This window comes from Ambystoma mexicanum, chromosome 12, assembly GCF_040938575.1.
Source record: "Ambystoma mexicanum isolate Mex_15411 chromosome 12, UKY_AmexF1_1, whole genome shotgun sequence".
Classification (NCBI taxonomy): Eukaryota; Metazoa; Chordata; class Amphibia; order Caudata; family Ambystomatidae; genus Ambystoma; species Ambystoma mexicanum.
The window spans coordinates 456,021,236-456,044,243 of NC_090936.1; the positions used below are offsets into that span (position 1 = coordinate 456,021,236).

Consider the following 23,008-nt stretch of genomic DNA (forward strand, 5'->3'; position numbering starts at 1 on the left):
CGACGGCGGTCGTCGGCAGTGATGGACTTCAATGTTCAATGTCCGGGTGCTTTGCTTCGTGATTCCGCTGCGGTCCCCGCCTCTGGTCGGCAGCCTTTCGAGGGTTTGATGTCCAGAGAGCTTTGGCAAAGATCTGCAGGTGTAGGATGGTCCCTCGTAGCTCGGGAAGAGGTCTCCTAGCTAGGTCCTCTCTTGGATCAGTTCTTGAAGGCACAGCAACTTTCAGATTGCGTCGAAAGGGAACAGCGGTTCACCTTCTTCTTCCGGCTCAGCTTCAAGAGTAATCATCAAGTATCAACTTCAGCTTCTGAATGATTTCCATCAGTGAGAGGCCCCCAGATATACTGTTGATCTCCCATTCACTCTGCTGAGTCACACTCAGGCAACCAATCATTCAGAAGGGCTTCAGGAAGTCAGGCAGCCAATCAAGCTCACAGTGCATTCAGGCCATTCTTCTCCATCCAGACACTCACAACACAGAATGTGGATTCGAACAAGCACTCTGCAATTCAGCACTCCACACTACACTCAAACAAGTTTTGGGCAGGGCTGTCTTAGTCATTGTGTCAACCACCAGATACTAGACACTTATAACATGAAATGCGTATTCATCACACACTCCATTCACCCAGGTCCCACCCCAAGGGCGTACCCACAACATACAGTCAATGGGAAGGCTCCAGCCAGTCTGGCCTGGACTTCCCCCCATTACCATACATGGAACTTCCACCCAACAGCCAGTCAGCGGGAAGGGATAGCAAGAGGCCACAGGGGCCATCTTGTTTCCTATCAGGAATCAACTGATTGAAATGGCAGGGCCTGGGTATCCCCAAAATGGAAGATACTCAGAGCACCTGTCAAATTCAGAATGGAGCTGCCACAGCCCATACCCTGCTCTGTGGGCCACACACACAGGTGCCCAAAAACATACACTAGGTGTACAGGGTCATACTCCCACCCATGGGTGCCATAAGGATATCCCAAGGGTCTGTTCACCAAACCAAAAAGAGGAAGAGCTGCTTCACCAGGAGTCCAACAGAACTCCTGCGCGGAAATCAAGACAGAACATACATGATAAGGCATAAGGGACAAGGATACGGAGGCCCTGTCCCTCCAATGCATTTCCACCATCACAATGACCTCCTCTAATATGTGTGCCTCCACTGTGCCATTACACTACTCTGCATTGGTCAACATTCTACCACTTACACAGATGGCCAGCAGGGCAAGACAGAACCCAACACATTGTCAAGAGCATCACGTGAAATTCCTTTCCTTGTTGCATGCTTGTACTCTGGTTGCAGTTATCATAGTGCCACTGGGTTCTTCTTGGTTTATGTACTACACATATGCAGATCATACCAAAATCATGATCATGCTTGATTGCCACTGGATTGCATGTTTCATTTAATGATATATGAGCCTGTATGGGAGAGTTTAACTCCTGAATGCAAGCAAACTGTCCCAGTCTTGATGCAAGAAAAAGGAACGTTTTTGGGCAAGAAGACATTTACACCCACACCCATGGTATCCCTTTAAGTGATAAATCGGGATTTCTTTTAGGATAAACAATATTCGTGGCCCCAAAGTTCAATACATTCCCCTATGTCATACATTTAGAAACTACCAGATCTGAAAGTTGATAGCTGGAAGGTTGTTAATCAATCATAACCACTGCCATTTGTGATAAATCCTGCAGAATCCTCACAAAACCCCTGCCTAAAGTTTCCTCCAGGTGGCCAGGGGAAGGCAGCCGCTACCTGATCCTGACCTTGGGGGTGGTATTAGCTGGGTGGATCCCCTGGAAGGCGAATGCCTCCAGAGGAACAGGAGGATTCTTTGAGGAGAAACGCAGTACTTATCTTCTTCAGAGAAGGATATTTCTACTATGGCTGACTATGTAAGGCCTTGTTGCCAGAGTAAGACTCCCCTCTATACAATTACCGATGTTTATGGTGATGAAAACTCTTGTATGCAACAAGAGAACAATATATGTGGAAATCAGAACTTTAATACCCAGACTACTGAAAAGCATAATTTGCCCTTAAATGGGGGTCAGCCCTTAAACCCTAGAAAACCCTTCTTTAGAGAGCTACCTAATACCCAGAATGTATCCAATAAAGTTGAAATTGGTATTCCTAAAATAAAAGGTAATCAGAACATTGGGGTCTTCAGGTCCCACAATGCCCAAAGTACTGGGACGAGGAAGAGGGACTCAGAGGCTCCAAACTGCAAGATGCAGTCTAGTGGTTCTAATGACCCACACATGAACAGGACTTTTGAATACTTTTGAATTTTGCTAATGCGGATGTCAGTCCTCAGAGGGGCTCACAGCCTGAAACAAACCACAAAGTGCTTGTAGTAGTAGTAGTAGGAGGAGGAGCTTTTGGTCCTGGCATGCGAGTATACCAGGGCAGAGACTTTTTAGAGGTAGTCCTAGCAGGTAAGTGAACCAGGAAGCAGTTGTTGAAGTACTGTATGGTGGTTGAGGATTGTGAAGAAGAAGTGGTGAAGAAGTGGCAAGACCACTAAAGTGCCTCATGAACTGTTGTGGACTTAACCTAACTTTACCAAGGTGTCCCCACCATGGGAGCACCTGGAATCTTCAGATTAATGATAATGCGAAGTAGTCCCCTGACAGGAACAATAGACTCACCGCAGTGAAGATTCCAGGACAGGAACTGAAAGAACATTGATTCAAGGGTTGGGCGAGAACCATTGGAAGGAGGACAGAGGAAGGGAGGGAGTGTGTGCTCCCTGGGGGACCTTGGTCTTGAGCCCTCCCTCCCCTGGGGCTCTATGGATCCTGCAGGCTGGCCAGCATATGTCTCCTGCAGCATGGTGGTGTCTAGAGCCCTGGCTGTATGTCAGGTGCAGTCCAGCCTCAGGCATGGCCTGGGGAGCGGTCAGCCCACCCTGACCGGGTCGGCCCAACAAATGGCAAAATGTTCCGGGTCGCATGGGCCCTGATCTTATGCAGCAGGAACGGGGTCGCCCTAGAACTAGACCACGACCCGAGACCAATACAGTCTACCCGGGGCCATATCTGGCAGAGAGTAGGCCCCGTTGAAGATGAAGGTCTGTGTAGGAGGTCTGCCCCCTCCGGGGCCAGACCCAGTGAAGATTCATGATACTCGTCGGCAAGGTAGCATGTGCATGTGCCTCCTGCACCAAACAGCGATGGGCCTGGGAGATCTCCACCCTCCCTGGTGTCAGACGAGGCAGGCAGTAAAGAAAGAACTTCCACCTGGAGTCCTGACCACTTTAACCATTGCACGGGGCGCAACAGAGGGGTGCACTGTTGGCAGTGCCGAGGTGAGCGGGCGGGTCCATCTTAACTGACAATGCTGCCACACAGAAAAATGACAGCACCGCCACAGAAGTTCTTTTGTCACTGCCACAGAAAGAAAATGGGCTGCTCTAGCACAAGAAATATAAGAAATATAAAACCACCATCACAGAAGGAAATGGGCTGCTTTAGCCCCAACCACTTAACAGCACTGCCACAAAGGAAAAAAGGAGCACACACTTCAACAAGCTCCCTGCCTACGAGAGGCAAGCTAACTAACCCGTGGCAGCCTCCCGCGGCAGAGCAGGGATTTTGAAGCCAGTGTAAGAGTGGATATCAACATCTTGTGAAGACGATAAAGGGATTCATAATTATGGGAGACTGCAACTGCCAAGGTTATTTAAAAAGAAGGTGTGGGGAAAAAGGGGGATTGATGAAGAGAAGGATGGAAGCCGATGGGATGGGTGTGTTTAGTTGCCAGCCCAAGGCTCTTTGGGTCATGGGGTTGCCCAGAAAAGGTTACTGTTTAACCCCATTAAGGGATAAGACAACCAGTGAGAGGGAAGAGTGAGTAAGACTTAAGAATTGTATTGTGTGTCCTAAGTTGTTTTCTTAATAGAATTGCCCACAAGACTAAAAACTCCCACCCCTGTGTACTGTGTATTATTTTTCCATCAGGAAGTCAGGTTTGTGGCCCATCTCCTGTTTGTATTAATATCTTCATGTTGCAGGTTGCTCAGTTCCTCTTCCCCTCCTACTCCAACTGGTCTGGGAGGTTGGGATACACCCAGGCCTGGGAGAAGGAAGGACCAACCTTGCCCCAGACCGGGCCAGAGAACCCCCTGATGTAGAGCACTCTGTGACATATCAAATCTATGTTTGCAATAAAAAATAAAAATAGGAACATGATCAAACATTACATCACTCTGTTACAACTCATTTGTGTAGTTTGCTTAGGTCAGGTGAGCAGATTCTTGTAGGAAAGGATCATACAAACTCCTGCTTAATATAGCAGCCCCATCATCTTTAGGTCATGAAAACACAGGCTGAGTTATAGGCTATGCTATGACTCGTGACTGATGACACCGCAGACGGCCTCAGAAAACCTTCTGATGAACTTACCGACGACAGTGGCTTCCAGGTCGACCATCACTGCCCGCGGCACATGCTTGCCCGTGCCAGTCTCGCTGAAGAACGTGGTGAAAGAATCATCTGAGCTGCCAACGCAGGTACCATCCGAAAAGGTGCCGTCTGGACGAATGCCATGCTCTAGGCAGAAGAGCTCCCAACATGCATTGCCAATCTGGACTCCTGCCTGGCCAACGTGGACAGAAATGCACTCACGCTGTGGGAAGACAGAGGCGCACATTAAACACAAGTCAGAAATGTTTCTTGTAGCTTTTTGTGGATACTAAGCTCCCACAGAAGCTGCAGGCCACAGTGGTGAGCTAGGAAGCCACTGCATTTAGCACTGGCTGAAGTTAACCTATTGAGAATTTACAAAGCTAGCTTCACAAAGCAAACCACATTGTATTGCAACATAATAATGCAAGAAGCAGTGTTTCTTTTTTAATCCAATACATTATTGATGGGAGAGCTTTAGGTATGGATTCTTAACCCAGTAGTTTCTCTAGATAGCATTCAATTGCTTCAATCAATTCTTAGCTAACCTGTCCTGTTACAGGTGGGGGGCAAATATGTATGAAACAGTCTTGACCCTGTCAACAAATAAAGAGGTCCAACCTGAATTTTAGGTCACCTTACTTGTCCACCTAAACCAGAATCTAGCTGAAGCATAATGTGGCTTTGGTGAGCCACCACAGTGTGGTGCAGCTTAATTCTCCAGATGTAGCAATCACACAATCCATGTCTGGCATAGGCCCGCCCACTCATTAGAACTTACCAAATGTTTGTTCGCCAGTGCTTTGTAATAACTGAGATCACCCAGATAGAACTGCCTTGCATCCCAAATGTGCTTTATGATATGCAACATGTCCCCCAGTGATTATTTCTGAGATTTCTTTGCCATAAATAGCTGGGAAAAAGTGTTCAAGGTAGTTAAGCCGCAGCTACTGAGTGGCTCCATGTCACGTGCAACACTTGATCCAATCATGAATTATCACTGCAGACTCTGGGACATTTAGTTTTGGGTCTACAGGTTTCAGCATGCAAAGTGGAAGTCAGGACACGGTCATGGTGTCAAACATTACATCAGCGCTACTTTATTATTGCACTATATATATGCAACACACGTGTAGCTAAACAACATACATATACACTTACATTCATAAGTCCGAAAAGGTTACATTCATAAGTCCGAAAAGGTGCTCCTGTGTTCGCCCATTCAGAAAAACATATTTGCACTCACACAGTACCCCACAATAGAACTGATCCGTAACATTTTCGGTGTACTCCACTCTCTATCACGCAACCATACAAAATGGTGTCCACAGGCGTGATGCATTTTTTTGCAATGCTGCAAACTTTGCGTAATAGGAAGCGTTCTTTTAGTATCTCAGTTTACTGTGTACCCAATGGCCCACGGGGCATATTAACAATCAACTTCAATTCACCCTGCAGCACCTGCTTGCAGATCTCTCCCCCCTCCCCCCAAGATCTCTGCACCGCCATTCCATGCCAACCTACTGATTTGTCCCTGATTCCCCACATGACCAGAGGTGCCAAAATCGGGCGTGTTCACTTGCTTTCTCTCTCTCCCAAATGCCAGAGGGTTAACAGCACCACACGGATCGGGAGGGTGCCTGTCGGACACCCTGGAACAGCTCCAGCAGCCCTGGAGAACCCCAGCATTGGGTGGGGGGGTTTATAAACAGACAGCCAATGAGAGTGAGAGTGGCACTGCAACCTCCAGCCCCCACAGAGACTCGAGGTGCCCTCCTCGGCGCAGTGTGCACCCCCAGCAGCAGGGAATGGATTTCATAGTCCCTGTTCAAGTCTATTCCTGTTTCCGCAGTGTGCTATTTAGCAGCTCACTGTAACAGGATAGGAACAGCGGCTGGGGGCGGCTCAGTCGTTCTGAGCACCTACCTCTCATTCAATGCAAGTTGCCCTGTGCCATGCTGGCTTCAGTGAACAGATCGTCATGGGCAGTGGTCTAGGAATATATAAAAATAAAAAATAAAGTATAGCAATGCTCCCTCTGCCTGCTCACTTTTTTGCTCCCTCCGCTTCCCCATACTCGCCCTCACCCCCCCCAATCGGAACCCCATAACTGGGTCCTTCCTTTCCTCTACTCCAGAAAGTTCTAGCAAGACTGAAGAAAACACAGTGAAAGAATATGTATTCAGCATGCAACTTTTATGCGGCTTCCACATCCCTACACCCATCTTTCACACCTCTTAAGGGACATGCCCATGTCTATAACAATCCCACCGCCCTCCCATTACCTGCAAACACCTCTGCGACTATAGCAATTCGCAGATCGCTTCCATGCTGGGCTTTTGTGGATGGCCAGCCCCCAGCAGGGGGCGCTAGAGGGACAGCCAGCATAGTGGTACTCATCACCTCACCTCGCCCGAGGCAGGTGGAAGGGGCGTTCCCCTGGCCCGTCCAGAACCGCCTCTGGGCCCAGGGGAACGCTTTAAGGTCCGGGCTGGGGAGACTCTTCCTCTTTGCAGCCCCTGGACGAACAGCTCTAAAATGGGCAGAATGTGCCTAAGAAGCCATGGTGATTATAGGTGCATGTGGATAAGGTCTGAAGTAGGTGGGGGCTTTAGGGGAGCCAACCCCAAAGTGTGGGTGAGTTACAGGGCTGTCCTAGCCAGGGAGGAGTTTTCGTTGCAGTTCTGGCCTGTAGCGGTACCCGATGGCTGCGCACGACTCAGGTTCGGGATTCAATGGGCATTGACCCACTTAGGAGCAGCTGAGACTCTGCGTCAACTGAATGCAGTGGTCCCGGGTTTATTTGCTCCAGGCAAGGGCGTGGGAGCTACTGCCTGGCAGTTAGCAACCAGAGGCAGACATCCGCTATTTAACAAACGGAAGTGACCCAGGTCACCCGAGGACAATACTGGTGAAAACCCAGGAATTGGAAAGGGCCAGCAAAAAGGTGCTATAGGCCATTATGCTAAAGGAGGCTGGAACCGCCTCCATTTTGTTTGCTGACACCAATAAAATGTGATCTGTTTGTTCCCAAAAATATCATTGTCTCTGTGGTTTATTTTGTAAGTGCGTATTGCCTGTGGGTCAGGGCTAAAGTAGGGGATGGCCCCACTATATCCGAAACAGTCTGTTGACATAAGGAAAGCGAAACCAGCACTTGCGAGATAGCGCAATTAGATGTGACACTGAACTACTACTGCCCAGGTCTAGGCTCGAACCCCAGCAGGGGAGAAGTACAAAAAATAAAGTCAAGTCGCTGGCCAAATCACAGACACTTCTCCTGACTTGCATGTTTTTATTTGATACGTTTCATATAGCGCTAACGACGAGGCAACAAAGTGCTGTACTAGCAATGGAATGTTCAGTTGCATGTGCAAGTCAGGAAAAATCCAGCATTCCAACAGGAGAATGTATTCATAGAAGTGAGTCTGCCTAAGCGACTGGCTTTGCCTAAATTGGCATTTCCAAGAATTGGAGGGGATGTGATGCTGGAGTTTCTACCACATCCCTAAACTCATCCCCAAATCAGAAAGAGATGTGCCTGCCCCAGTTTCTCATGCGTTTGATCACCCCTGTTGTAGGCCAGGCTTAAGGCGAAGGATAATGCAGACAATGGTGCATTCCAGATCAAAACTGGTGGTGATTTGTTTGAATTTCTAAAGTCTAATAGTGCCACAAACAAACACAAAACAGAACACGTGACTAAAGATTGTGACGTTGTCAGTGTACACGACGCATGTGCGAGCCTCGTTTTGGGTTGCGCATGCGCGTTTTGAATAAAGAACGTCCGTGCGGCAGTTGCCGCCGGGACCTTGGAAAGCATGGTCGCATGTGTCATGTCTCAGTGCTTGAATGCGTGTGCGTGTTAGTACAGGGCGGCCCGAGGCACCGGCTCGCCAAAACATTGGCGACGAGGCGGGATACAACGGAGTGAGCAGTTTGACACGCACCGACGTGTCAACCACGAGCATTTTCTTCGTTGTGCATCCCAAATCTGACGCGAGCAATGGGGATATCGTTAGCCTCAGGGCGGAAGGCAGTAGCGGCCCGCGAGGGTGCTCATGCGCTGCCCACGTGCTAACGGAAGATAAAATGCCAAAGCGTCCGTAGCGCTTCGTTCCAAGTGGACTGCAGGACCATCTAAGCACAGAAGGCAGCCTGGCAGTGGTACATCGTCGTAGCACCGTATCACCTCTGCGCATGGGACCAGGTGCATCATCGATCTGTCCGAGTCACGTTTGCGGCCTCTAATCCTGCAGTGAGGTGCCTGTGCGACTGGCGAAGATGACGGACAGCGATGGAGAAGCGTCGGCGACGCAATCGGTACTGCGCAGACAACCGACGGGCTCCCGCGCCCTACGAAGGAGGGCCCCTCGGCGGGGGACCACCCTTAGTGACGACTGCCTCAAAAGGCACGGTGGCGTCGAGGGGTCGGGGGGGGTGCGAGGGGGGGTTTGTGCGCCAGGCATCACTCCACCCGGGTGAGGGGGTGGAGGGGTGGGGTGACGTCATCACCCGCGCGCCCGTTTGGGGGTTTAAATACACCCGGTCGGAGACGCGGGGTCTCTCTCTGCCTGGCTGCCCTCCTACGTTGTCGCCTACGTTGCGGTTGCTGTGGTTCGGTTGCCGACGTGCTTGAAGGAGGTTCCAGCGTTCGGGTGGCCGGTGCATTCTTGTTCCTGGAGGAGGACCGTGCGAGCTCGTGGAGGAAAGCCTAGGTCGCATAGTGGAAGTTTGAATTCAGGTACGGTTCAATTTGGCAGCGCAGCAAAGGCGTATAGAGTTCGTAGCCGTGCGAGGTGGGCATGGGGGCGGCCTAGGGAGGAAAGGAAGGGGGAGCGTTGTTCGATACGAAGGGGGTACAAGGGGCGGTCGCACAGTACGGGGAGGCAGATAGGGAGGGGGGCCACGATGCGTTTCGGCAGCGTTCCTCCCTGGCGGGGGGGGGGAGGACGGTCGAAGGGGAAGGAGGGGGTGGGAAGCGTTTGGACGGAGTGCGGCAGCCCCGCAAAGGGAACACCAAGGGGGACGGCTTGGAAAGGGAGGCGTTATATTGAATGTCCCCGTAGATGTGAACTGAGGTTTTGGTTTGACAATGACCCGTTTGTTAGGAAAATGGTTATTTCGCCACTCGCTTTTCCTTTCCCCCTCTGATATGGTCGCGGAAACCAGTGGGCGAGCAGTAACGTCTGACATCGCGTGTTATATAGCGCTTCGTGTCAGAGGCGACCTGATTCTGAGCGCGCTCGTAGTATGGGCTATTACCACCAGATCACTAATGTTTCTCCTTTCCGAGTGTTAATTATCCGTGTTGCGTGCGGCCATGCTCCAGCGGGTGTAGGCGGTGCGCGCCCGTTCCCCCTCGGGGCCCCGTTGTTGTCTAAAAAAAAAAGAAAAAAAAAAAAACACATTACTTGCAAGTTGAAAGGCGGTGCTCCGCCATCACCAACCCTTCCCCAAACCCGGCGTCCTCGGATAGAAAACACGAGTGTGTGTGTGCGCGCACAACTGCCTACCCTGCTCAACAAGTATGCCCAGGGCCGTAAAGCACCGGGCTACAATTATTGTATACAGCCCCGGTCCTTCTAGCAGTAGGCTGACCCAGGACACGGGGGCTCGGCGCAGTCCAACTTGCCGCCTGGTATCATTTCACCTTATGTAAACTTGAAAAACAAACACAAATTCACGTGGTGCCCCCTTTCTTTAAATAAATGTTGCAAAACGCAAAGTGCCCCACCGAATGCGTCCAGATGGACCTAAAGACCGGTATGTGCAGGGCAGAATGACATGCATTTTAAATCATGTCCATTGTTCGATTAGACAGTTTAAGCCATGCGCCCTGCGTTGGCCGCAGACTGCGTGGGCTTGGTTTCACCGTGGGACAGGGGAGTAAGAAATTGCATGCGTTAGAAATTGCATGCGTACACAAAGCCACCCACGTACTCGGGCTGGCAGCGTTTAACGTTGTTTTATACTGTACATCTACTGTCCTAGCCCAGTGTCCGCTGGTGTCGGGGGGCCAGGCAAAACGTCAATAATATGCCCCCCCTCTCCAGTTGTATACCGGAAAATTACAAAAGTAGTCGCTAAAATAATGCCGCTTTACCTACTGCACCCTGCGGAAACGTGTAGAAAGAAGGGGTACACACAGACGTGATAAGTACGGTTTGATTGATTTGTTAATATGAATTGTTGAGCCCAGTGATAGATGGTCTACTGGCGGGGTATTAGATAAGTTCGCCGTTGTATATGCAATGAAGGTCCTGATGTCAATATATATTGGACGTTGGTACAAAATATATAAATACACGTTTAAAAAAAAAAAAATAATAAAAATAAAAAAAAAAAAAAAAAAAAAAAAATGCTAGTATTACTAAATGACATTCATTACGACTCAAGGAACTGCATGCGTTATGCTTTAGGACCTGGGTGGGGGACGGGGATCTCAAAGAGAGATCAAAAATGAGGAATAGACCTGCATGCTGAGATAATTGGTGTCGGGGTTTGGAAACGGGATGGGGAGCAACATGCTTGTGCAGCAACGAGGATGAGAATAGTCAGAGTGGACCCATGCGGTGAAGGGTTAGGCGCACGAAAGGATCAATGTCGTGTTGCAATGGAGAGGGTATATGGGGAGGGGGATCGCTGGGAGACAAAGAAGTGGCAGGCAGGATGCAGCAAAGGAAAAGGATGGGCCCGCACGCCGGGCAATGCATACAGAACTGCTTACAAGCAATTTCTTTTCAATAGACAAACGCCTATCATGGGTGATGGGGGAAAGGCATGCGCGCAGGCTTATTACAAACGCGCCTTGATGGCACAATTCACGGCACTTGGTTGCCAGTGCTCTTCAGTAGTAGGTCCCACATACGGCTATCGGAATAGGGTCCGAGGGAAGGGGGGTAAGCCAGGGTTAGGGGCGGGGACTCGAGGTAATGGTAGGGGTCCCAGGTCGCTTTGGTAGTCGGGCAGGTGGGGGGGGGAGTAGGCCTTTCCCTGCTGGATGCACGTGGTTGGTAGGCAGTGCAACAAAGTTTTAGGACTGACTTCTATGGGTCAGCCGTTTTCGTGAATGCCCCTTCCAGGTAGAAGGCTCTCTTGTCACGACTAATGTGGGCAGGTTGGAATCGCATGGCTAAGTACAGCTTCGGTGCAGCTTAGTTTCTGCAGGCTCGGAAGCGAGATATTTTGGAAACAGCGCGCTCTTGGCAGCCAATAATTGAGTTTGATGTGGCATCGGTGTAACTAGGCCGCCTCTGTTAAAATACATGCCAAGCTAGCCGTTCATCCTTCTGAGGTCAATAAATGAGTGCCAATTTCGGTTTGGGCGATATTGCATGTAAATATGTGCTCCGCAAAGCGCTTTGAAACAAGGCGCTATATAAATAACACATCCTTAGGGTGGGGAATAATGGGCGGAAGCTGCTAATTTTGAATCGATTTACCATGGCACTTCTAAGGGAAGCGGAGGTTTGCAACTTTCGGAGGTAGTAATCAGGCTTCTAGGGGCGGTGAGGGAGCAGGTTAGAGGGGTCCCGTTACGGGAATTGGTAGCCACACCACTCATGCGGAGGTTGGAATGAAGCGGTGGGAGGGTGTCGGTTTTGGTCACGGCATCAAGGAGGCAGCGGTTAAGGGGGACGACTTGGCGCGCTTACGGGGCACAAAGGGGGTCAGGCGTTAGTGGTGGTTTGGCTGCTATTATCGCTATTTATACGGCCAGGTACGAATGTTATAATTTAACAATCGTGCAGTTTCGGGTTTATTTGATGCTTGCGAGGTATTCCGCAGTGGTTTTGCATGTGGCATGTATGGTTGCAAGGCTGCATTTTCCATTTGCGATTATGGTTTGGGTATGGTTGAAACAACGTCCTTGCAGCCGCATGCACGGGAGCAGTGCGAGGCGGGGAACAATACGGGTGCTTAGGATGGGGGCGCTGACTACTGCTTCCCTTTGGGCTCACTCGCACCGCGTGGGGTCGGGCATGGAGGCCTTTAAATGGTTGTTTACTGCGGTGCCAAGAAGGGGTGTTGTAAAACCGGCACTGTGTATGGGTCAAGATTCATGGGCAACGGAGTGTCCTCGGCGGGACATGACGGACATTTGTCGCGCTTATAAGTTCTTGGTGGGGGTGTGGTGTTATGCATGGTTCGAATTGGGCGAGAACGGGATGGTTTCGGGTATTTTGCATCAATGGGGGTTTGTGGGGAGCAGTGCTGGCCAGTAAGGGGCATAGTTCCGCTACTTCTTTCGTACACCTCAGCCACTGCTTAGAACCCATTAACAGACACTTTCCGGTTTAGGAGTCCAAAGGCAACAAGCCCCCATTGGGAGCAAACGACTGGGCCCGACCATACAAACTCCAGGGTGCATTGTTTAATGGCATGCGTAGGGTCGCCTGTTTTGTTGCAGGGCTGCACTACCATTGCATTGGGCTGTTTTCGGGCTTTGGGGTTAGGCATTTGTTCACCATGTGGGGCCTCCTACCCCAGGGCCTACCCCCGGGGCTGCGGTTCTAGCTGTGCATTTTGTCGCCTTTAACATTTGGCGAACTAAGTTTGCTTGGGAGGGGGGAGGGAGGGGCTGAATAGGAGGCGGTGGGTTTTGTTAGAATGAGTAATTGGCCAGGCGTCATGGCACGGGGTTTGGAATAGGGGTTACGATTTGGTGGAAACAGCGGAGGGGCCAAACGGGGAAAGGGCAAAGGAGAGCATTTGCATGCCACAGGTCGTGTTTAGGAAAGTTATTTAAACATGGGGGGGGGTGCTTCATTCGGACCGCTCTGGTGGGAAGGGGTGGGTTTGCAATGTATTAAGGGGGATTTTGTTCATTAGTGCAGGAAGGCAGTGCTGCCCTGTAGTAGGCTTTGGGAAGTGGGGATCACGCAGGGCCAGGACAGTTGCAACCTCGCGACGGTTGGTGCAGGGCCAGTGGTTTTTCACTCTTAACGGGTTAAATTGGGTAACGCATCGACATCGTGTGGCTTAGGCTCTTGGTTACCCACTCACGGGAATTGAAGTAAAAAGGCTGAAACATGGCTGAAGGGCCAAACAAGGTATGGGGGCATCGAGCAGCTGCTTGAACAGGTGGAGTTTCAGGAAAAGCAGTGAAGCACGCAGGCGGGGGGAGGCAACAGTGGGTGCGCTCAAAGGGGAACAGTGGCGTGGACATTATTTGAGGTGCACCGGTTTAAAGCTTTTGTTCTGGAAGATAATGGTTTTCCTGCTTCGTGGGCGGGGAAGGTGCTTCAGGCAGTCGGCAATTTAATGGTGTTAAGTGCGGGGAAATGCTTTGTTGTTGGCATCGTTGGTTTTGTTACACTGGAGTGAACTAATATGTCCAGTGGTGTGGGTTGCACGAAGCCAGTTGCTTTAAGGATTAGAGTGTCGGGGAAGGCGCGTTGCAATTGGGGGGGGGGGGATGACGTGGAAATGGAGACTAGTGGCATGGACGGCACGGGGTGTGTCTTCATTGAAGTTCATGCCAAGTGCGGACGGGGGTTCATATGTTACGTTATCAGGTATATTGTGGCTACACGAGGTTATACAGTTAGCCCCAGTGAATTGATTGCCCGCTCCAAGCATGATCGGGAATTCAGGGCGCTACGTAGGGGTGACATAAGCATATCAGAGGGAGCACTGAGGGTGACGATAAGGAGTTCTAAAACCGACCAGCGGGGCACCGGAAGGAGCCTGGTGCTGGGGTGTTCGGGGGTGGCGGATTACTGCCCGGTCATGACCATGGGGGCGTTCTTGGGGGCCAGGAATGGGGGCCAGGGATACTTGTTCATACACGAGGACGGCTCCCCCCTCACGCAATTTCAATTTAGGAAGGTAATGGCTTTGGCTCTCGCCGGCATCAGGGGTATCAGCGGGCTCTTCACGCCTCACTCTTTTCGAATAGGGGCAGCGACAACAGCATTTCAGGAGGGACTGGGGGAAGAGAGCATAAAGAGGATTGGGAGGTGGCAATCCGACAAGTACAAACTTTACATAAGGCCGGAAGGTTTATAGGTGGGGTCGCATCGTGGGGGGTAGGGGGTAGGGGGGGGGGAGCCTTGGGAGCCAGGGGCGACATGGGGACGCGACATTTACCAACCCGGAACATTATCTCTCCACAGATCGCAGGTCGGTGTGGGTTATCGGCCACTCATTCGTGGCCCGAGCAGCAAAGGGCGCGGAGAAGGAATATCAAGACACGCATATGGGTTTCGCGCGGACCCAAGTACACTGGGCATACAAAGGGGGGATGAGATGGGATGATGTGTGGGGGGTGTTGGTTGGTTGCAGACGACGTCATGGACGCCCGGACATAATAGTGATACACTTGGGGGGTAATGACCTAGTGGACAGGGGGCGAAGAGGGTTGCTGGCGGGGATGAGGGCCGGCCTCACCCAAATTGGAAACAGTTTCCGGGGCACGACATTGGCATGGTCGGAGATCATACCCAGGCGGATTTGGAGGGGGGCATATTCCCAGGGGAGCATCGAGGAATCCAGGCGGAAATTGAATATGAAACTAGGAAAATTCCTGATCAGCAGGGGCTTCGGTTGGGTCAAGCACGCCTTGATCAGTTTGAAAACTCCGGGTTGTTTTGCCAATGACAAAGTCCACGTATCAGAAGTGGGGGTAAGGGTGATGGTGTACAACTTCAAAGATGCCCTGGAAGGAATGGGCTGCTTATGAGTGCAGGCGGGGGCCATTCGGGGGGGGGGGGGGCAAAACGATAGCAGGCCTTTAAAGGGTCCGAAACGCTCCCTCCCTAACCATGGCTGGGGGGGGGGGGGCCCCCGTTAAGGGAACGGAACGGTCAAGGGAAGACCTCAGTCGGCATCATCACGCCACCGGTTCTTGCCGGAGGGCCAGCGCGTCTGTTACGGTTGGAATGAATGGTGTGGTGAAGGAGCGTGTGGCTAGGACAACTGGGGACTAGGGTACTAAGGCGACCAGGTGCATGAGGGGGAACTCACTGCGGCCGGTGGCCCGCTGTGAGTCGTGGCGGTGACACCGGTCGCAGCGACCGGTCTCTTGCAGACAAGCCCAGCGGATGTTACCTGGTGTTCCCGTTAGAAAGTACTGGCGGATACCACAAGGGGAACTGCACAGCCATCAGTTTATTAAGAACGGCGCCCAGGAGTATTAGACTCAGGGGAGGCCCACATTAATGGGGAGGGTTAGGGGGGTTTGGAAGACCTTTCCAACTCCAAAAGTGGGTGGGGGAAATGGGAAGTGCATCTTTGGAAATTGAAAATGGCAAAGCAACATTGAAGTCAGCAAGGGGGGGTGAATTGAAAAATTGGCACTGTAAACGGGGCTCCGGCAAGTACGTTGGTAACTGAGGGGAAGGGGGGCCCATGGGAGATTGGGGGACGATAGGTGGGGCTCAAGAGAAGGGGGCCCTTTGGGATTGGCAGCTTAAGGAGATCAAAAGAAACCAGGGGGGGGCCTGGGAGTGCGGGGGCTAGGGGCCTGGGGTGACGCAGGGGAAGAGGAGGGGGATGAGAAGGACGTTGGGGCTCTGGGGGATAGGTATGCGCGTGATGGATGGGGCTCTCTAGATCAGGAGGGCGCAATGGGGGCCGGGGGGGGATGGGACAACGAAGGCGGCGGGGAGAGTCAGGGCTGATCTGGGTCTTGGCTGAAAGGGGGAGAGGGGCTCCCTGCCAGGATGGGCTGGAGGAAGACCCGTTTGGGGAGAGAAAGAACTAGGATTAATAAGCCAACCCGGGAAAACGGGGAAGAGGGAACCCAGGGAAAAGGGAGCAAGAAGGGGAAAGGAGACCGGAACACATCCTTTAGAAGGAACCTAAGCGGTAATGAACAATGAAGAAGGTAAAGCACGGAACAAAGAATTGCACTTAAATAGCGTTGGGGAAAGAAATTGAAAAGAAAAAATTGCAAAAGAAAGAAATGGCCAAGGGGTAGAGAGGGACTGCTGAGGAAGGGACTGGGCGCCCGCGTCGGGTCCCCCAAGGACCCGAGGGGGCGGGGGGGGAAAGTTGCTTGCACTCAGAGTAGAAAATCCTGAGCGTGAACGGAACACCTGTAAGCTAACTCCTGACTTTATGTGTAATAAAGTTTGCTGTGGCAATTTTTTCTCCCACTCATCCTACTGGTCTCTGCCTATCCTTTGGGTGGACGGGGGTTGGGTTACTTTGGGAGGAGGGTAGTTGGGAATGAGTGAGAGTCGGAATGTGGAATGAGGGAATGTGGAATGAGAGCTGGGGGGTGGGGGAGGGGGGTTATTGGGAGCGGCATGGGGGGCCACCGTGCCACCCCACTGAGGGTGTCGGCGCTACGACGGGCTCCCGCGCCCTACGAAGGAGGGCCCCTCGGCGGGGGACCACCCTTAGTGACGACTGCCTCAAAAGGCACGGTGGCGTCGAGGGGTCGGGGGGGTGCGAGGGGGGGTTTGTGCGCCAGGCATCACTCCACCCGGGTGAGGGGGTGGAGGGGTGGGGTGACGTCATCACCCGCGCGCCCGTTTGGGGGTTTAAATACACCCGGTCGGAGACGCGGGGTCTCTCTCTGCCTGGCTGCCCTCCTACGTTGCCCTCCCACCCTCCCTCTTTACAATGTTGTACTGATGTGTGATGTTTTTCTTACAGACAAGCCCAGCGGATGTTACCTGGTGTTCCCGTTAGAAAGTACTGGCGGATACCACAAGGGGAACTGCACAGCCATCAGTTTATTAAGAACGGCGCCCAGGAGTATTAGACTCAGGGGAGGCCCACATTAATGGGGAGGGTTAGGGGGGTTTGGAAGACCTTTCCAACTCCAAAAGTGGGTGGGGGAAATGGGAAGTGCATCTTTGGAAATTGAAAATGGCAAAGCAACATTGAAGTCAGCAAGGGGGGGTGAATTGAAAAATTGGCACTGTAAACGGGGCTCCGGCAAGTACGTTGGTAACTGAGGGGAAGGGGGGCCCATGGGAGATTGGGGGACGATAGGTGGGGCTCAAGAGAAGGGGGCCCTTTGGGATTGGCAGCTTAAGGAGATCAAAAGAAACCAGGGGGGGGCCTGGGAGTGCGGGGGCTAGGGGCCTGGGGTGACGCAGGGGAAGAGGAGGGGGATGAGAAGGACGTTGGGGCTCTGGGGGATAGGTATGCGCGTGATGGATGGGGCTCTCTAGATCAGGAGGGCGCAATGGGGGCCGGGGGGGGATGGGACAACGAAGGCGGCGGGGAGAGTCAGGGCTGATCGGGGTCTTGGCTGAAAGGGGGAGAGGGGCTCCCTGCCAGGATGGGCTGGAGGAAGACCCGTTTGGGGAGAGAAAGAACTAGGATTAATAAGCCAACCCGGGAAAACGGGGAAGAGGGAACCCAGGGAAAAGGGAGCAAGAAGGGGAAAGGAGACCGGAACACATCCTTTAGAAGGAACCTAAGCGGTAATGAACAATGAAGAAGGTAAAGCACGGAACAAAGAATTGCACTTAAATAGCGTTGGGGAAAGAAATTGAAAAGAAAAAATTGCAAAAGAAAGAAATGGCCAAGGGGTAGAGAGGGACTGCTGAGGAAGGGACTGGGCGCCCGCGTCGGGTCCCCCAAGGACCCGAGGGGGCGGGGGGGGAAAGTTGCTTGCACTCAGAGTAGAAAATCCTGAGCGTGAACGGAACACCTGTAAGCTAACTCCTGACTTTATGTGTAATAAAGTTTGCTGTGGCAATTTTTTCTCCCACTCATCCTACTGGTCTCTGCCTATCCTTTGGGTGGACGGGGGTTGGGTTACTTTGGGAGGAGGGTAGTTGGGAATGAGTGAGAGTCGGAATGTGGAATGAGGGAATGTGGAATGAGAGCTGGGGGGTGCGGGAGGGGGGTTATTGGGAGCGGCATGGGGGGCCACCGTGCCACCCCACTGAGGGTGTCGGCGCTAAGGGTTCATTGTTACCCATGCAGGAATTTGACACTTCAGGTCCACCCTCAAAATTGGGCCCAAAATGGTTGCTGTGGCTAAAAAAATTGGACATGTATTTTGCAGCGACCGGAGAGACCAATGACGACGCCAAGAGGGCGACATTGCTCTATTCGGCAGGGATGGACGTTCTCCGCATATATGAGTCTCTAAACCTACAAGTGGCGACGTATGATGCCGTTAAAACGGCTCTCAAGAACTATTTAATTCCTCTATCCAACGTGGACTTCGACAGATTTTTATTCTGTGGTGAGAAACAGCGGGAGGAGGAATCCCTTGATCAGTTCTGCGCACGTCTGCGGCAGAAGGCTACCACCTGTAGGTGGGACAATGAAGAGGGTATGGTTTGCAATCAAGTGATTCAGGGGTGCAGTTCGGGCAAACTATGCAGACAGGTACTGCGGGAGCCGGGATTGTCTATTGTCCAAATATTAGACAGTGGCAGGGTGTATGAGTTGGCTGAGACGAGAGGTGCTAAGATGGATGCTGCTGTGCGCCCCGGAAGGTCTGAAGAGGCATTTGCAGTGGGGAGGCAAGCTTCATCGAAGGCGCGATGGAGCCAGAAACGCCAGGATGCAGCTCCAGCGCACGGATCAGCAACCATTTGCCAGTACTGCGGATATGATCTGCCCCACTCTGATGACTGTCCCGCCAAATCAAGAACTTGAGGCAGGTGCAATGGTCCGGGCCATTATGCCAGGATGTGTCGTGCCCCTGCACCGGTTGCCACGCAAAGAGGACTGGCAAGGCCCAATGGCGGCGGATTTAGGAGACAACGCAGTGTTGCGACACTGGAGCAAGATGTCCAGAGACTAGATATCACAGAAGAAGAGGAAGAGGAAGAAGAGTTTTTTTTCATTTCGAACCTTGCAACAGGAGCACGGAAAAAGAGACAGCCCAAGTGTGTGGTTGACACTTAAGGTGTCCCGGTGCAGGTACTGATAGACACAGGCGCCTCTGTCTGTGTGCTTGCCACCGACCATTATATGGCAATCCCGGGATCACCACCATTGGATGTGTCAACGGCGAAGATTTTCACCTTTGGAGGCGACACTCCGCTACCCATTCAAGGGGTGTTTGTGGCACCTGTCACCAGAGGGACCAGGACCATCAAGGCCCGTTTCTTTGTCACGGACGTCAGTCCGCACTCACTTCTCAGTTGTGCTGTGTCAGAGGCGCTGGACCTGGTGCACTTTGCCCTTGAGGTGTACCAGGTGGACATTGACCAACTGCTGGCCAGATTCGCCGGTATCTTTCAGGGAGTGGGCAAGCTGAAGGGTCCCCCAGTGCGTCTCCTTATCGATGATACCATCCAGCCCACCGCCCTCAAAGTGGCACCGAAACCGAAGCAGCCGGGTGCGGTACGCATCTGCGTGGACATGCGCCTCCCGAATGCCGCCATTAAACCTGAAAGACATCTGACACCAACCCTGGATGACATTGTGGGGGAACTGCAAGGGGCCAGAGTGTTCTCGAAGCTAGATTTGAGGTCGGGCTACCACCAGCTAGAGCTCCACCCAGATTCCAGATATATTACAACGTTTACTACACACGAGGGCCTCTATCAGTTTAAACACCTGAGTTTTGGCGTTTCCTCTGCGGCAGAGGTTTTTCAAAATGCCATCAGGGGTGCGCTGGCTGGCATAAAAGGTGTACTCAATATGAGTGATGATATTTTGGTTTTTAAAGATTCCAAGGCAGAGCACATGAAGAGAATGGAGCGTACCCTGCGAAGGTTGAGCGAGCTGAGTCGCACTTTGCACCATGATGAATGTGAGTTTTTCAAGGACAGGATTGGGTTTTTTGGTATCATCTTCCATGCCAGCGGCGTCTCGCCGGATCCCGAAAAGGTCATGGACATCCGCGAAGCGGCGGCGCCACAGTCTCCCATGGAAGTACGTAGCTTCCTGGGGATGGTCAACTACTGCGGGCGATTCATCAAGGGGTTGGCGTCCCTGTCCGAGCCTCTCAGGGCCTTGACCAGGAATGAGGCCGTGTGGGTGTGGGACAGGAGAGAGCAGGAGGCGTTTCAGGAGATCAAGAAAGCTCTGTCTGATCGGGACACGATGGCGTACTTTGAGCCCACCGCAGAATCGGAAATTGTCGTGACGCCAGCCCGGTAGGTCTAGGGGCTGTCCTCAAGCAGGCCGATAATAGAGGAGACATGCACCCCATTGCCTATGCGAGTAAAGCTCTAACGGACACGGAAAAGCGCTACTCGCAGATTGAGAGAGAGGCGTTGGCCATTCTGTGGGGTTGCCGCCATTTTCGTCTGTACATTCTGGGCAAGCCAGTTACGGTTGTGACTGACCACAAGCCGCTCCTGCCCATCCTGGTGGGCGTATCGTCGAAACCTCCCCCAAGGATAGAGCGCTGGATGCTAGCACTCATCGAGTAAAGGGTCAAGCTTGTCTACAGACCAGGAACTATTAATCTGGTGGACTACCTCTCACGCCACCTGAATCACGAGCGGGCGGAAGGCCCCAGTGAAGTGTTAGATTGCCAAGAGTTGGTGTGCCACGTGGTAGAGAGCGCAATGCCCATGGCTCTATCCAGGGTAGCCGTGGCCGAGGAGTTGTCGATGGACGAAGTGTTTCAGATTGTCAAGGCGGGGGTGAGAAGTGGTGACTGGAAGGAGGTGCTCCAAAACAACTCCAGGTGGGAAAAGAGGGCTCAGAAAGACCTTCAGGTGCTCTGGAAGGTGAGGGAAGAACTTTCGATATCGGAAGATGGACTACTGCTGCGGGGAAGGCAAATAGTCATTCCACAAGCCCTGAGGAACCGCGTCCTGGAACTGGCCCATACGGGGCACCAGGGTATCGCCAAGACAAAGCCGCGGCTCAGACCCAAGGTATGGTTCCCCGATCTGGAAAATCTGGTGGAATTGTTTGTGAAGAGGTGCCTATCGTGCCAAGCAGCGAGTCCGGTTGAGAGGGCTCCACCCATCAGTTCCATGGAACGGAGTGAGAAGCCGTGGGGCACCGTCCATGCTTACTTTGGGTCAACGAGAAGGGGCATGTACTTTTTGGCGGTGGTCGACCAATGGTCGAGGTACCCGGAGGTGGAAGTGGTGGAATCGACAGCAACTGAACCCACCACCAGGGCGTTGGACAGAATTTTTGCCACGCATGGGTTCCCCGAAATGTTGTGCTCGGACAATGGGCCCCCGTTCACGGGAAACCAGTTTGCGCAGTACTTGAAAGAAAAAGTCATCCAATATCGGAAGGTCTCGCCCCTCTGGCCTCGGGCCAATGGTGAAGCTGAGAGAATGATGCGGACCCTTAACAAAGTGTTCAGAATATCTGCCGACGAAGGGAATGATCTATGGCAGAAATTTGTCGAGTTCCTAAGGGAATACAGAACCACGCCCCACCAATCCACGGGGGTCGCCCCAGCCGAAGCGCTGTTTGGACGCTGTCCGAGAGGGTTGATACCCGAGATGGAGGGCCGAGAACCCGGGGTTATTGACAACGAGAAAGTCTGGGAGGAGCGAGCGGCACGCAACATGAAGGAGAGTGCGAGGAGAGGTTTGCAAGATAAGGAGATGGCCGTAGGTGATTCTGTGTTAGTGCGGTGAGGAGGCAGGCCCCGACGAGGGAGCCGCATCGGAAGCGGGGGCGGAGAACCCCGGAACGGATGCCCCACTGGAAGGGCTGCTGCGGGTGGAGTGCCCAGGAGCGATCCTCCAGAACAGTCCCCGATATCCGGTACGACATAATCGCCGCCCGCTGGCTCGGCTCAAGGACTACGTCCTGGACTCAGGAGACTGAGCTGGTGTCCTAGTCAGGTCAGCGACCCACGACGGGTCCAGTTCTCGTTTTCCATGTTGGATTGTTTTGTTTGATGTAAGTTTGTTTTAATTAAAGAAAAAAAGGGATGTGACGTTGTCAGTGTACACGACGCATGAGCGAGCCTCGTTTTGGATTGCGCATGCACGTTTTGAATAAAGAACGTCCGTGCGGCAGTTGCCGCCGGGACCTTGGTAAGCATGGTTGCATGTGTCATGTCTCAGTGCTTGTATGCGTGTGCGTGTTAGTACAGGGCGGCCCGAGGCACCTGCTCGCCCATCACAAAGATGAACAAGGAAAATACTTCTCCGTAAGCGTTAAGGTTCAAGAAATATTTACCCACAGAAAATTACCTATTTCCAAAAGCAACTAGCTTTCTGCAAATGTCCTCACTTGCACCAAAGGGGGCAGGCTGACATCCAATTAGCTGAGTGCACTCCCCTGCACGTAGCCCCTCCCAGGGCCTCTTTGCATCTCCTTGAAAAAGGAGAATTTTGCATTTTCAAAACATAGCACAATCTTTCACCTACGGCGTTTTCCAAGTCTCTCGGACCGCTTGAAGCTCACAAAGTGTCATCAGAATCGAAACGGCTTTGTACATAAATAGTGACAAGACGATTGTAAATAATCAAGGATGACTTAATTATGTAGACTCGTGATGGGATCAGAAAACAGTAATGCCACGTAGAGTAAATAAGAAGTGATGTCATCAGCTGTGAGACACTGGGTTGTATGTAAAAAATGAGGTCACTGGAAATGAGAAACGAGGTTTCAAAGCATGTTGTTATAGCAGCGAGGCAGGGTTTCGTCCGGGTTTGTATTTGCAAAATAAACATGATTTTGCAAACGTGTGAAAAACAGCAGTGCATACAGTGAGTGATCCAAGGTGGTTTAACT

At 52.1% G+C, this 23,008-nt stretch overlaps 1 protein-coding gene across 3 annotated transcripts in view; it reads right to left on the reverse strand.

Moving 5' to 3' along the window:
• TUBA8 (tubulin alpha 8) overlaps positions 1-23,008 on the reverse strand; it is a 163,877-nt gene that overhangs the window by 66,537 nt on the left and 74,332 nt on the right. For 2 of the 3 annotated variants that reach the window (XM_069628685.1, XM_069628686.1), the window contains exon 2: positions 4,412-4,634. In XM_069628685.1, the coding sequence (XP_069484786.1) occupies positions 4,412-4,634 (223 nt within the window). Of the gene's footprint in view, positions 1-4,411; positions 4,635-5,935; positions 5,975-23,008 lie in introns of those variants that run through there. The other variant, XM_069628684.1, reaches the window with a different exon arrangement.